Source organism: Erinaceus europaeus, chromosome 23, assembly GCF_950295315.1.
Source record: "Erinaceus europaeus chromosome 23, mEriEur2.1, whole genome shotgun sequence".
NCBI classification, from domain to species: domain Eukaryota; kingdom Metazoa; phylum Chordata; class Mammalia; order Eulipotyphla; family Erinaceidae; genus Erinaceus; species Erinaceus europaeus.
In genome coordinates, this window is record NC_080184.1 from 13,058,855 (window position 1) to 13,074,141 (window position 15,287).

The 15,287-nt window shown below is 54.3% G+C and overlaps 2 protein-coding genes across 2 annotated transcripts; both read left to right on the forward strand.

Moving 5' to 3' along the window:
- The first annotated feature begins 1,466 nt into the window (after positions 1 to 1,466).
- Positions 1,467 to 5,602, forward strand: KLF1 (KLF transcription factor 1). The gene is made up of 3 exons (XM_007532429.2): positions 1,467 to 1,588; positions 2,385 to 3,189; positions 4,039 to 5,602. The coding sequence occupies exons 1-3, from the start codon at positions 1,505 to 1,507 to the stop codon at positions 4,212 to 4,214; spliced, it is 1,065 nt and encodes a 354-aa protein (XP_007532491.1). The 5' UTR covers positions 1,467 to 1,504; the 3' UTR covers positions 4,215 to 5,602.
- A 701-nt stretch (positions 5,603 to 6,303) lies between these two features.
- DNASE2 (deoxyribonuclease 2, lysosomal) lies at positions 6,304 to 13,322 on the forward strand. The gene is made up of 6 exons (XM_007532465.3): positions 6,304 to 6,576; positions 6,704 to 6,884; positions 6,979 to 7,057; positions 10,190 to 10,354; positions 10,476 to 10,673; positions 12,484 to 13,322. Exons 1-6 carry the CDS (start codon positions 6,482 to 6,484, stop codon positions 12,897 to 12,899), a joined length of 1,134 nt encoding a protein of 377 aa, XP_007532527.1. The 5' UTR covers positions 6,304 to 6,481; the 3' UTR covers positions 12,900 to 13,322.
- The last annotated feature ends 1,965 nt before the right edge of the window (positions 13,323 to 15,287 follow it).

The following is a 15,287-nucleotide window of genomic DNA, read 5'->3' on the forward strand; positions in this document are numbered from 1 at the left end:
TTCTCCTCTTCTTTTTCTTTTTCTTCTTCTTCTCCTTCTCCTTCCCCTTTCCTTCTCCTCCTCTTCTTCCTCCTCCTTCTCCTTCTTCTTTTGCTATTGACTGATTTTTTTTAATTGATTGATTAATAGAAAACAGAAATTGAGAGATTTCTCTTAATTTAGGGAGAGGAGGTATAGAGGGAGACTCTCTTTGTTTTTGAACCAAAGCCCTGCTCAACTCTGGCTGATGGTGGTGCTGAGGATTGAACCTGGGACCTCAGATCCTCAGGCAGGAGAGTCTCTTTGCAGAACCCCTGTGCTGTCTTCCCAGTCCAAAATTTACTTTTAAAATTATTGTCATTATTATTTATCCCCCTGTCCACCCCCAGAGCCTGCTCAGCTCTGGCTGATAGTTGTGTGGGGAATTGAACCTGAAACTGTGGAGTCTCAGGCATGAGTCTCTTTGCAAAACTATTTTTCTCTCCTCCTCTCTGTCTTAACCTCCTCCTTTCTGTCTTCCCCTCCTCTCTCGATTTCTCTCTATCCTATCCAACAACAATAATAATAATAACAACAACAATGATAAATAACCAGGGCAACAAAAGGGAAAAAATAGCCACCAGGAGCAGTGGATTCATAGTGCGGGCACTGAGCCCCAGCAATAATCTTGAAGGCAAAGTAAAAAAAAAAAAAAGAAAGAAAAAAGAAATTGGAATGCCTAGTTCACACCAGGGACAGCCAACAGTAGCCTGGAGGGAAGCAGGGGTGTGACACAATCCTCCTCAGATGTGTGGGGGGAGGGATCCCCTCCTGCCCTGGAGCTCAGACTGTGGGAGCTGGGAGTCCAGGCAGGGGGAAGAGCCAGGCTACCTCAAACCCCAGTCACCCCTCCCATTCCTGAGGGCCAGAGCTCTGCCGATTGTGGGGCCCCATCTGATAGCAGCGTCCAGCATCTGGGGTCCCTGATAATGGTCCTCTCTAGAGGCCTGGTGCCAGTTCCCGCCAGCAGAACTGCTACAAGTGTTTCTCTGTGTGTGTGTGTGTGTGTGTGGGGGAGCTGGGGTGTTACTCAGCCCCAGCTAAGACGATGGGGAAGGGTCCTGAAGCCCCTTCTCGGAACATCCATTTTCCTTATGCCTGTCTCCTTATCCAGGAATGTAAGGGGTAGCAGAACACTCCCCCCAGGTATCCTTGTTCTGGGGGGAAACCCAGAGGCTCGATTTACCCGTACCCTGAGCCCCTCCTCCTTGTACCCCTGAATTCAATTCCCAGCCCCTGCCCCCCTCCAGGCATTGGGCTGTCTTTGCAAACTCAGCCCCCAAGCAGCCTGATGTGAGCTCTGCTCCCCCCAAACCTTGATCCTTCCCCCTCCCATCTCCTGCCTGGCCTGTCCCCTTATCAGTGGACCTGAGCCAATCAGTACCAAGCAGGCAGGAGCACCGGAGGGGGGCTGGCGGAGCCTCAGAACTCACGAGGTGGCAGAGGGAGAGGAGGCCTGAGCCCCAAGGGTGGGCGTTGGGCAGCCATGGCAGCTGCGGAGACAGCCCTGCCCTCGGGCTCGATGGCCTCCCTGGCGCCCTTCCCGTACCCACAGGAAGACTTCCTCAAGGTAGAATTGAACTGGATGGGGACTGGGGGGGGGGGAGCCTCTTGGGACCAGGGAGAGCTGCATCCTGCAGACATCTTGGGGACCCCCGGCCTAGAAGGGGGTAGGGTGTCTGCATTTGGGTTGATTCTGGGAGTGGGGGTTAGAGAGGAATAGCACGGGGGTGCAGATGGTAGCACACCTGGTTAAGTGCACTTATCATAGAGTACGAGGACCGGGTTTGAACCCCTGGCCCCCACCTGCAGGGCGGAAGCTTCACAAGTGGTGAAGCAGGGCTGCAGGTGTCTCTGTCTCTCTCCCTCTCTAACTCCTCCTCCCTCTGAATTTCTCTGTTTCTACCCAATGATAAATAAAATGAAATAATGAGAGACAGAGTTGAAAGCTCAACTTCCCAAGCAGGTTTTGAAATGGGGGACACGGTGTTTTTGTTTTGTTTTGCGGGAGGGGCTTCATCTGGTCCCGGGACAGGGAAGGACAGGGTGACTCAGTCGAGAAAGAGTGGGGTAAACCAAGGCAAGGTTGGGTCACCCCACTTCCATCCTTGCAGCCTCAGCTCTGTCACCCCTTCCCCCCCCCCCCAGCCCCGTGTGTTACCCACGATAACGTGAAGTCTTATCTGCTCCCTGCAGTCAGAAGTGCTAGACCTCTGTCCCTGAGGCTTGGGGACACCATGGAGGTGGTGGTGGGGGGGACGGGTTGCAGGGAGAGTCGCAGTGGGGAGGAAGAGACACGGACAACAGGACCCGGTCCTCTGGCCATCGGGGCGTCCTGATGTCCACAGATGCCCTCCTTCCTGCAGTGGTGGCGTTCCCACGACGACGTGCAGGACTTGGGGCCCGGCCCCCCGGACGCCACTGGGCCGCCCCTGCAGCTGAAGCAGGAGCCGGAGGAGGTGCCCGGCGAGGGCTACAATGACCAGAGGGAGGCGACCAGCAGCTGGGACCTGGACCTATACCTCGGTCACTTCCCAGAGCCCACTGGGGGCCCCTCGACGTGCGCGCAGACAGCCGGCGAGGTCCCCGGGGTACAGTTCCCACCGCCCCCCGAGACTCCGGGCGCCTACCCGGGGGGCGGCCCGGAGCTGGTGGTGGGGCTCGTGGGTCTGGACGAGCACCCGGGCTGGGCCCGCCCGGCCCCTGACGCCTTTGGGAGCCCTGCCCTGGCCCCTGCCCCCGAACCCAAGGCGCTGGCGCTGCACCCCATGTATCCGGGGCCCGCGGCGGGCTCCTCGGGCAGCTACTATCCGCGGGCCGGGCTGTCGGTGCCCGCCGCTCCGGGCGCCCCCTACGGGCTGATGTCGGGGTACCCCGCGCTGTACCCCACGCCCCAGTATCAAGGCCACTTCCAGCTCTTCCGAGGGCTGCGGGCGCCGGGCCCCGCCGCGCCCCCCTCTTTCCTGAGCTGCCTGGGGCCCGGGGCGGCGGCGGGGGGACTCGAGGGGACCGCGGGGGAGCCGGGGGAACCCGCGGAGGCGGCGCCGGTCAAGCGTAGCCGGCGCTCCTGGGCGCGCAAGAGGCAGGCGGAGCACACCTGCACGCACCCGGGCTGCAGCAAGAGCTACACCAAGAGCTCCCACCTGAAGGCGCACCTGCGCACCCACACAGGTGAGGGTGGGCGGGGCAGCCCGGGCAGCCAATCACAGCAGAGGGGCGGGGCCTCAGGACCACCCCGCCCAGCAGACCTCCGGGTAGCCAATCCGAGACGAGGAGCCAATCCGGGAAGAGGGGCGGAGTTAGGGAAATGTAGGCGGGGCAAGGGAGCCGTGGGTGGGGTTAGGGAATGTGGGCGGGGCAAGGGAGCCAGGGGAAATGTGGGCAGGGGAGTCAGGGGCGGGGCAAATGAGCAAGGGGCACGGCTCTGTGAGCTGAGGATGGTGCAACGGAGCTGGGGTGGACTTCAGTGTTGGAGGCGGGACATGGACCATGGATGTGAAAGGGGCCTTAAGAGCTTTAGGACCCGGGATTCCCACCCCCCCCCCCCCCCCGCGTGCTTTAGGAGCTAGGGGCGGAGCTCTGGGATTGGGGGCGGGGCTTGAGCGGCAAGTCCCCCCCAATGGAGGGTGTGAAGCAGTGGGAAGCCAGAGGGGGTTAGGAGTCCTGGAAAGAGCAGGATGGGGCGCTAGTGGCGGTGGGTATGGGGCTGGAGCTGGTACTTCAGGGGGGCGCACCAGCACAGTGAGGGTCTCAGGGGGCGGGGCTTTGGCTTGGTGTGGAGGCGTGGCCTACGGTAGTGGGCGTGGCCAGACACAGAGCCCAGCCTGAGGGTGATGTGTGGGCATGGGGTCGGGTGGGCAGGCAGTGGTGCGAGGGGAAGCAGAGGGTGAAATGAAAAGATGAAGCCAGGTCCCAGGGAGTAGAGGACAGAGCCAGGAGCAGGAGCAGAGGCGCAGGGCACAGAGGACTGGACAGAGGGGCTCACGATTGCCCGTGTCTCCCCACCATCACCACCACCAGGGGAGAAGCCTTATGCCTGCACGTGGGACGGCTGCGGCTGGAGCTTTGCCCGCTCAGATGAGCTGACCCGTCACTACCGGAAACACACCGGGCAGCGCCCCTTCCGCTGCCAGCTCTGCCCACGGGCCTTCTCCCGCTCTGACCACCTGGCCTTGCACATGAAGCGTCACCTCTGAGCCCCTCCCGAGGAGCAGCTCCGCCGGGGAGCGGGGGTGTGGGCTCCCCCCAAAGTGGACCCTCACCCTGGTCTCAAGGTCTCCGCAGATCCACCAGGAGATCCAAGACACCGAGAAGATCAAACCCAGGGACAGACGTAGGGATGGGTGGAGGCGTTGAGACAGACGGACTCAGACAGACATTTGGGGAACAGAGACAGCCTCCCCAACACATACAGCTCTCTCAGGCAACCATGGATATGGCGAAGGGTAATGACCGAGGCTTCCAGCAGGGGGCGCTCCTGTGACTCCATCTGGTGACTGAGAATTGCATTGAGTTCCAATGCCCCTCCCAGGATTCAAGCTAGACCTGGCCTGGGGCGTTGAGAGGAAGCCATACCCCCAGAGATGGTACTGGGGGGTTATGCTCGTTCCCTCACACACTTATCTAAATCTCAGTGACCAAGATTGGACCATTGTTAGGATGACCCCTGTCAACCCCCACCCACCGGGCGACATCGTCCTCGTCTCCTGCTTGGAAGCCAGGGGACAATTCATTGGGACCCTCTTCCTCCATTTAAGAGCCCTCGGCCTGAGGCCCCAGAGCCCCAGCACCCTCCATCAGGCACCCCCTTGGACACTAGGGAGTGGGGCTTAGAGGGCAAAGTGCAGGACTTATAGGCGAGTGTGAGGACGCAGGTTCGATTCCCGGTGCCGCACATGACATAGATTACTCCCTCTCCTTTTTTTTTCATAAAAAAAAATCTAAAATGAAAAATAATAAATCTTGCTGCCTGGGAGGTGGCATAGTGGAGAAACTGTTGATCTCATCATGGAGTCCCAAATTCACCCCGCAGCCTCAAATGTGCCAGAGGGGTGCCTTAGTTCTGACTCCTCTTTTAATGTGTTAAAATAAAGAGGGTCAGACAGTGGTGCACCAGGTTAAGCACACACAGCCCCATGCACAAAGACCCGGGTTTGAACTCCCGCTCCCCAACCTGCAGGGGGGATGCTTGAAGCAAGTCTGCAGGTGTTTATCTTTCCCTCTCCCTCTTTCTCCCCCTTCTCTCTCAATTTCTGTCCTGTCAAATAAAAAAAATAGAAATAAAAAAGTAGTGCAGGTACCGAGCCCCATCAATAATTCTGGTGGAAATTAAAAAAAAAAGTCTCAAGAGTATCTAAAAAATAACAAAATAAATTGAAACAAATAAATTAATTAAGGGCCGGGGAGGCAATAATGGTTAAGACTCTCAAGCCTGGGTTCCACCCCCGGGCATCGCAGGTGCCAGAGGGAGGTTCTGCTTCTCTCTCTATCTCCCCCTCCCTACTTTGTCTCTCATTAATGAATGAGCAGATCTTGGCTGGGGAGACAGCACAGTGGTTCTGCAAAAAGACTCTCCTGCGTGAAGCTCTAAGGTCCCAGGTTCCATGGCCAGCACTACCATCAGCTAGAGCTGAGAAAGTCTCTGGGAATAATGACAGTAATAGTAACAGCATCTGGTGCGTGCATTCTATGGTGCCATTCAGATGGAAAGGCAAGATTCCGGTGTTGGCATCTGGTCCCTCTTCCATGTTAAGTAGGGACCTTGCAGGGGAGGGGAGGGTGCATGCCTTCTCCGACCCTAACTAGCCCCTAACAGAACCTCAAGGGGAAAAAGATTCAGGATGAAAAAACGGAAGGTCAGCCGCTCACGCGCCCTTGAAAGAGAACCAAGGTCACAAGAATGAAACTTGCAAAGCAGGAAAGAGAGAAACCTGCCCTGCCAGCCTCTGAACGCCTGCCCCAAGCCAGGGAAGGAGCCGGTCTGGCAGAAAAGGCGGCTTGAAATCCGGCCGCCCCCGCCCCGCGTTGACAAAAATAGGGGCGGGGCCGAGTTGGAAAGGAGGGAGCTGTGATTGGTCCAGACCAGTGTCAGGGCGGGGCCTGAGAAAAAAACCACCTGGCCTGTAAGGGGGCGTGGCTTACGCTGAGCCGGAGAGTGGAACCTTTCCAGTGGGGGTTTCTGCGGGGGCGAGCCCAAGAAGACAGGGGGCGTGGTCATAACCCGGGGGCGTGGCCTTCTCTGAGTGACAGCCAGGGAGGAAGCCCAGGCTCCTTTTGCGAATCTCAGCGTCGCCTTGCTCTTCGCCAGCGGGGCTGGGCGGAGCCTGCAGGCTCCAGATGGCTCAGCTCGGGTTCCCTAGCGGCTTTGGGGGACTGGGGAAGTGAAACTTTCAGGGCCGGGCCAGAACCCAGCTCGTGACCCTGCACCCCGCTCACAGATTCCTCGACCCCTCTCTCTAGCCCCATGGGCGCGTTGAGCCTGCTGCTTCTGGCCTCGCTGCTGTGGGTCCCCTCAGGGAGCCTCTCCTGCTATGGGGACTCGGGGCAGCCGGTGGACTGGTGAGTGTGGGATCCCCGGATCTGCCTCCCCTACCAAACCCGAGGTGCAACTCACTGGGCACGAATGCACCCAGGGGTGAAGTCTGGAGGTGCTTCTTCCACGTCCTGCCTCCTCTCTGATTTCCAGGTTCGTGATCTACAAGCTACCGGCCCAAAGCCGGTCTCAGGATGCTGAGTTGAGTGGACTAAGGTACAAGTACTTGGACGGAGGATCAGGGGGCTGGCGCGACGGCGTGGGCTCCATCGGCAGCTCGGCGGGGGCCCTGGGCCGAAGCCTGCAGCCCCTGTACAAGACCAACGCCAGCCAGGTGCCAGGGGGCCCCAACACAGCTGGGTGGGACCCTAGGGTGGGCCCGGCCTGGTGGGGGCGCACACCTGGACCTTGCTCCTTCTCCCCCCCAGCTGGCCTATCTGCTCTACAATGACCAGCCGCCAAAAGAAAGTGGGGTTCAGGAGTCTTCCAGCCGAGGGCACACGAAGGGTGAGGCTCGGGCTCCCAGGCTGCTGATTTTTTCTTTTCTTTTTTAAATTTGATTTACTTATTATTGGATAGAGACAGAAAGAAACTGAGAGGGGAGGGAGAGAGAGAGAGAGAGAGAGAGAGAGAGAGAGAGACCTGCAGCCTTGCTTCACTACTCTTTTCCCCTGCAGGTGAGGACCAGCGGCTCGAACCTGGGTCCTTGTGCACTGTAGTGTGTGCGCTCAACCAGGGGCCTGGCCCCTGGTGGTTTTCTTAGAAGCATTTCCCTCCCCCAACCCATGACTTGGGGTGAAGGGGAAGGTGAGGATGGTCAGGCAGATCCTGGGCAACTCTTTCCAGCTACCTTTTTATTCTAAGAGATTTCTGGGTGGTGGGGAGGTAGGGCAGTGGTTAGAGCATTGGACTTGAGAGTGTGACATCGCAAGTTTGATCCCCAGCATCACATGTGCCAGAGGAATGTTTCACTTCTCCCTCTCTTGTTTTAGTAAATAAATCAGGGCTGGAGAAGACAGCATCATGGGTTTGCAAAAAGCTTTCTTGCTGGAGGCTCTGAGATCCCAGGTTCAATTCCTGGCACCATCATCATCCTGAACTGAGTGTGTTTTTTTTTGGGGGGGGTCTTTCTCTGTACCTTTCTCATTAAAATAATCATATAAAAACCAAAATAATTGGGGCTGGGTGGTGGTGCACCTGGTTGAGCGCACATGTTGCAATGGGCAAGGACCCCGGTTCGAGCCCCTAATCCCCACCTGCAGGGGGGAAGCTTTGCAAGTGGTGAAGCAGGGTTGTAGGTGTCTCTGTCTCTTTCCCTCTCTATCTCTCCCTTCTGCTTGATTTCTGTCTCTATCCAATAAAAAAATAAAAATAAATAATAAAAAAAGAAATCAGAAAGGGAAACTAAAAGCAGGATCTGACTAAATTGAAAGTAGGGCACCAAAGTAAAAACCCTGTGGTGAGGGGGAGGATGGACATGCAGCTTCCTGGGCCGGTGAGGGTGGGTGGGTGGGTGGGATGGGACACAATCTTTTGATGGTGGGAATGGTGTTTATGTACACACCTATTAAATTGTAAAAAAAAAAAAAAAGAAAAGAAAAAAAACAAAAAGAAAAATTTAAGTGGTCCGGAGGTGGCGCAGTGGCTAAGGCACCAGACTCTCAAGCATGAGGTCCTGAGTTCAATCCCCGGCAGCACATGTACCAGAGTGATGGCTGGTTCTTTCTCTCCTCCTATCTTTCTCATGAATAAATAAAATCTAAAAAAAAAAGAAAGAAATTTACAAAATAGCCACAAGGGAGTCGGGCTGTAGCGCAGCAGGTTAAGCGCACGTCCCTTTTTTTTTTCCAATTTTTTTTGGATAGGACAGAGAGAAATTAAGACTGGGGGGGTGGAGCCTAAAGAGGGAGAGAGAGGAGGGGTAGATAGCATAATGAACATGCAAACAGACTCTCATGCCTGAGGCTCCAAAGTCCCAGGTTCAATCCCCCGCACCACCATAAGCCAGAGCTGAACAGTGCTCTGGTTAAAAAAAAAAAAAAGAAAGAAAAAAAAGAGGGAGAGAGAGAGATACCTCCAGACCTACTTCACCATTTGTGAAGCAACCCCCTTGCGGGTGGGGTGCTAGGAGGCTGGGACTGGCATTCTTGCTGTATCTGTCTTTCTATCTAATTCAGTCAGCCTGGAGCAGTGCAATTCTGGTGTTCTCTCTCTCTCTCTCACACACACACACACACACACACACACACACACACATTGTTGGACTGGCAAAATGGCTCCCTTGGGCAGTGAGTGTACTGCTTTGCCATATATGTATGACCTAAGTTCAAGTCTGGCCCCCACCACCTTGGAGGAAGGTCCAGTGCTGTGGTTTCTCTTCCTCTCTCTCTGTCTCAAAAAAAGTTTATCAGCAGCTCTGAAGTTGTGGCAGTGACTACCATGTTGGATGACCACGCCTGAGGTCCTGAGTTCAATCTTTGGCATCACATACACCAGAGGAGGGAGGCTCTGCTTCCCTTCCTTTCTTTTCTTATATTTATTTATTTATTTTCCCTTTGTTGCCCCCCTTTATTATTTTTGTTGTTATTGATGTCGTCATTGTTAGATAGGACAGAGAGAAACGGAGAGAGGAGAGGAAGACAGAGAGGGGGAGAGACAGACAGACACCTGCAGACCTGCTTCACCGCCTGGGAAGCGACTCCCCTGCAGGTGGGGAGCCGGGGGCTCGAACCGGGATCCTTATGCCATCTGCTTCTCTCTTCTTCTTCTCCTTTTTTTTTTTTCCTCCTCCAGGGTTATTGCTGGGCTCGGTGCCTGCACCATGAATCCACCGCTCCTGGAGGCCATTTTTCCCCCCCTTTTGTTGCCCTTGTTGTAGCTTCGTTGTGGTTATTATTATTGCCCTTGTTGACGCAATTTGTTGTTGGATAGGACAGAGAGACATGGAGAGAGGAGGGGAAGACAGCGAGGGGGAGAGAAAGATAGACACCTGCAGACCTGCTTCACCGCCTGGGAAGCGACTCCCCTGCAGGTGGGGAGCCGGGGGCTCGAACCGGGATCCTTATGCCGGTCCCTGCGCTTTGCGCCACATGCGCTTAACCCACTACGCCACCGCCCGACCCCCCTTTTTTTCCTTTTTACCAGAGCCCTGCTCAGCTCTGGCTTATGGTGGCACAGTGGGGATTGAGCCTTGGACTTTGGAGTCTCAGGCATGAGAGTCTGTTTGCAGAACCATTATGCTATCTACACCCCCCCCACACACACACATACACCCCCCCCCTCTCTCTCTCTTTCTGTCTAAAATAAAATAATAAAAAAAATACATACATACATTTGAAAGAGGGCCTAAGCATTGCTCTGACATATGAGATGCCAGGGATCGAACTCAGAGCCTCAGGCTTGCAAGTCTTTTTCTCCACCACTGCACCCCCTCCTGGTCTCCCTCTGTGGGCACAGCCCTTCCCTTGGGTGGTGGTGGTGAGGAGGCAACTCTTATAAGAGTCCAGTAGTGGCCCAGACTCTGCCCTCTTATCCCAGGATCCCTGCACGCCAGGGGCGGTGGGTCGGGGGGAGGGGGCTCTGTCTGTGTGTCTTCTGGCGGGGTGCCTTGCACAGTCCTGAATCCTCTTTCTGACTCAGGTGTGCTGCTCCTGGACCAAGATGCGGGCTTCTGGCTGGTCCACAGCGTCCCCCGATTCCCCCCACCTGCCTCTTCGGCTGCGTACAGGTGGCCTCAGAATGCTCAGAGGTTTGGGCAGACGCTAATCTGTGTTTCCTTCCCCTTGGCTCAATTTCAGCAGATCGGTGAGTAGGGACAGGGAGTGACAGGGCGGGAGGAGGGGGTTTGGGGGAGGGGGGAGGAAGGAAGGGGGTGCTTCTGATTCCCAGGCCAGGAGGACTCACCACCCCCCACTCTTTCCACCAGGGAAACAGCTCACCTATACTTTCCCTCTGGTGTATGACCACCGCTTGGAGGGAGGCTTCGAGGAGAAATTCCGTGAACTGGAAGATGTGATCCAGGGTTACCATGTCCTTCGCAGGCCCTGGAATAGCAGCGTGACTCTCACCTCCCTGGCAGGGGCCACCTTCCAGAGCTTTGCCAAGTTTCGAAACTTTGCAGATGGTGAGTCTAGAAGTTGAGGGGGGGTTGTGTTGGGGGGGGGCAGGATTGAACCTGGGACCTCAGACCCTTGGGCAGGAGAGTCTTTTGTAGAACCACTGTGCTGTCTCCCAGCCCTAGAATATATATACACATATATACATATATATATATATTCCCTTTTGTTGCCCTTGTTGTTTAATTGTTGTTATTGATGTCATTGTTGCTGGATAGGACAGAGAGAAATGGAGAGAGGAGGAGAAGACAGAGAGGGGGAGAGAAAGACAGACACCTGCAGACCTGCTTCACCGCCTGGGAAGCAACTCCCTTGATGGTGGGGAGCCGGGGGTTTGAACCCGGATCCTTATGCCGGACCTTGTGCTTTGTGCCACGTGCGCTTAACCTGCTGCACTACTGCCCAGCTCCCCTAGTATATTTATTTTTTGGTATTATCTTTATTTATTGCATTGAGAAAACCAGAAATTGAGAGGGAAGGGGCTGATAGAGAGGGAGAGAGACAGAGAGACATCTGCAACCCTGCTTCACCACTCACAAATCTTACCCCCTACAGGTGGGGACAAGGGGCTTGAACTTAGATCCTTGAGGGTTGTAACATGTGCGCTCAACCAGGTGTGCCAGCACTCAGCCCCTGCCCTAGAATTTTTTTATAAATATTTTTTTAAAAATTTATTTCTTCTCTTTTGTTGCCCTTGTTGTTTTTTGTTTTAAAATTTTTTAAATATTTCTTTATTCCAAAAAAAAAAAAATTTCTTTGTTCCATTTTGTTGCCCTTGTTGTTTTATTGCTGTAGTTATTACTGATGTAGTCATTGTTGGACAGAACAGAGAGAAATGGAGAGAGGAGGGGAAGACAGAGGGGGGAGAGAAAGATAGACACCTGCAGACCTGCTTCACCACCTGTGAAGCGACTCCCCTGCAGGTGAGGAGCCGGGAGCTCGAACCAGGATCCTTATGCTGGTCCTTGCGCTTTGCGACTCGTGCACTTAACCCGATGCGCCACCACCCGACTCCCTGTTTTAAATTTTTTATGTCTGCCAGGAGTGGCAGATTCTTTTTTTTTTTTTTTTAATATTTATTCCCTTTTGTTGCCCTTGTTTTTATTATAGTAGTTATTATTGTTGTTGTTGTTGATGTTGTCATTGTTGGATAGGACAGAGAGAAGTGGAGAGAGGAGGGGAAGACAGAGAGGGGGAGAGAAAGACAGACACCTGCAGACCTGCTTCACTGCCTGTGAAGCGACTCCCCTGCAGGTGGGGAGCTGGGGGCTTGAACCCGGATCCATACGCTGGTCCTTGCTATTTGTATCACGTGCGCTTAACCCGTTGCACTATCGCCCGACTGTCTACCCTTGTTATTTTCTTTTTTTATCGTTGTAGTTATTGTTATTATTGTTGTCATCGTTGTTGGATAGGACAGAAAGAAATGGAGAGAGGAGGGGAAGACAGAGAGGAGGAGAGAAAGACAGACACCTGCAGTCCTGCTTCACCGCCTGTGAAGCGCCCCCCCTGCAGGTGGGGAGACGGGGGCTCGAACCGGGATCCTTTCTCTGGTCTTTGCACTTTGTACCACGGGCTTACCCCACTGTGCTACCCCCAGACTTCCAGTTAGTTTTTGTTTTTGTTTTGAGGAAGGGGGACACTGGGAATCGAATTCAGGCCCTCATCCAGGTTAAACATGCCTCTACCTTGGAGCCTCACTCCCCACCCTGGGGGTTTCTGGGAAGTGGCAAGGGAGGTGGGAGAGCTCTGAGCGGGGAGGTGGCCGAGGGCTGCCCCCTCAGTGACCCTGACCAGTGACCTTCCTGTGCTCTGCAGACCTGTATTCCGGCTGGCTGGCAGCTGCCTTGGGCACCAACCTGTATGTCCAGTTTTGGCCCAACTCTCGCAGGACCTTGTCCTCTAACTGCTCCGGGCCCTACCAGGTGCTGGATGTGACTCAGACGGCCTTCCCGGGACCGGCCGGGCCACACTTCAACGCCACCGAGGACCATTCCAAGTGGTGTGTGGCCCCAGCCGGGCCCTGGGCCTGCGTAGGCGACATGAACCGGAATCGCCAAGAGGAGAGTCGGGGTGGGGGCACCCTGTGTACCCAGCTGCCCGCCCTCTGGAAGGCTTTCCGGCCGCTGGTGAAGGCCTGGCTGCCCTGTAAGGAGGGGGTGCCCTTTCCACCAGGACCCTGGCTGAGCCCAGAGGACCCTGCTTCTGATTCTGTGCCTGAGACTTCCCTGTGACTCATCTGTCAACTGCGTCTCCCCACACCAGATGCGAGCGGTTGGGTATCTTGTGGCCCAGGAAGGGGCACAGTGGGGAAAGCATTGGACTTGCTCAAAGTCTCTCTCTTGCCTCTCCTGTTAATAAATAACATCTGGGGGGCGGGCGGTAGCGCAGAGGGTTAAGCGCCTGTGGCCCAAAGCACAAGGACCGGCATAAGGATCCCCAGTTCGAGCCCCTGGCTCCCCACCTGCAGGAGAGTCGCTTTGCAAGCGGTGAAGCAGGTCTGCAGGTGTCTGTCTTTCTCTCCCCCCCCCCCGTCTTCCCCTCCTCTCTCCATTTCTCTCTGTCCTATCCAATGACGACAACAACAATAACTACAACAATAAAAAATGGAAGGCAACGAAAGGAAATAAATAAATAAAATTTAAAAATAAAATTTCTCTCTCTCTTCCATCTTTGAAATAAATCAGTGTGGCCCAAACAGTGGTGCACCTGGATGAGTACGCATACCACACGCAAGGACCCTAGTTCAAGGCCCCAGCTTTCCACACACGGGGAGGAGGGGGATCACTTCACACAGGGTGAAGCAGGTCTGCAGGCAGCCTATCTCTCTCTCTCTCTCTCCCTGTTTATCTTCTTTCCTCTCTCAATTTCTCTCTGTCCTATTCAATGAAACAGAAATTTAAAAAAGAAAATAAAAAAAAAAGTGGGGGCCAGGCAGTAGTGCAGTGGGTTAAGTGCACATGCTACGAAGAGCAAGGACCAGAGCGAGGATCCTGGTTCGAGCCCCCTGCTCTCCACCTGCGGGGGGATCACCTCACAAGTGTCACAAGTGGTGTAGTCTACTCCTCTCTCAGTTTCTCTCTTTCCTACTCAGCAACAACAACAGCAACGGCAATAACAACAAGAGCAACAAAATGGGGAAAATGCCCTCCAGGAGCAGTGGGTTTGTAGTGCAGGCACCGAGCCCCAGTGATAACCCTGGAGGCAATTAAAAAAATACATCGGTGTTGGGCCAGTGGGTGGCACACCTGATAAAGCACACGTATTAATTAACTCACACAAGAACCTGGGTTCAAGTCTCTCAGTCCCCACCTGCAGGGGGGAAGCTTGAGGAGCAGTAAAGCAGGGCTGCATCCGTCTTTCTCCTTCTCATTGTCTCTTGGCCTCTATAAAAATAAATAAATACTTGGTAGTGTAACGGGTTAAGCGCAGGCGGCACAAAGCACAAGGACTGGCCTAAGGATCCTGGTTCGAGCCCCCGGCTCCCCACCTGCTGGGGGGGAGAAAGGGGTCACTTCCCTGGTGGTGAAGCAGGTCTGCAGGTGTCTATCTTACTCTCCCCCTCTCTGTCATCCCCTCCTCTCTCCATTTCTCTATCCTATTCAAGAACAACAATAATAATAACCAGAACAATGATAAAAAAAAAAACAAGGGCAACAAAAAGGAGAAAAATAGTTTCCAGGAGCAGTGGATTCGTGGTGCAGGCAGCGAGCCCCCGCAATAACCCTGGAGGCAAAAATAAACAAATAAATACTGTGTCCTAGTCCATCCTCTCCCCTCCCAGTGGGATGGGACAGTCTTCTGGTGGTGGGAATGGTGTCTATTAACTTGTAGTCATATAAATTATTCTAAAAATAAATAAACAAATAAGGCAGGGGTAGATAGTACAATGGTTATGCAAAGGACTCTCACACCTAGAGAGGCTCCAGCGTCCCAGGTTCAATTCCCCACACCAGGATAAGTCAGCTGAGCAGTGCTCTGGTAAAATAATAATAATCTCTTATAAAAGAGAGAAGGGGGGAGGGTGGTGGTGTGCCCAGCGAAGCACATTGTACCAAGTGCAAAGACCTGTAGGGGGTCCACTTCACAAGTGACGCAGGTCTGCAGGTATCTCTCTTTCTGCTTCTCTCTCTCCCTCTCTTTTTATTATCTTCACTGGATAGAGACAGCCAGAAATTCACAGGGATATCATAGGGGGAGATAGAGAGACACCTGCTATACAGCTTCACCACTCCTGAAGCTTTCCCCCTATAGGTGGGGACCAGGGGCTTGAACCGGGCGACCTTGTGCATTGTAACACGTGCGCTCAACCTGGTGCGTCACCACCGGTCCCTGATTCTCCCTCTCTATCTCCCCCTCGCCTCTCCATTTCTCTCTGTCCTATCCAATAAAATGGAATGGCCACCAGGAGCAGTGGATTTGTAACGCCAGCAGTGAGCCCCAGCAATAAGCCAGGAAGCATAATAGTAATAATAATAATAAAGAGAATGGGGGAGGGGGAAGAGAGAATAGCATTATGACTCCCCAGTGGTCAGACACAGAGCTGGGACGGCACCTGGGACCCCAAGACTGCAGAACTGGGGGGTGTCCCACCCCTCAGCTTACAAAGGGGCTTAAACAGG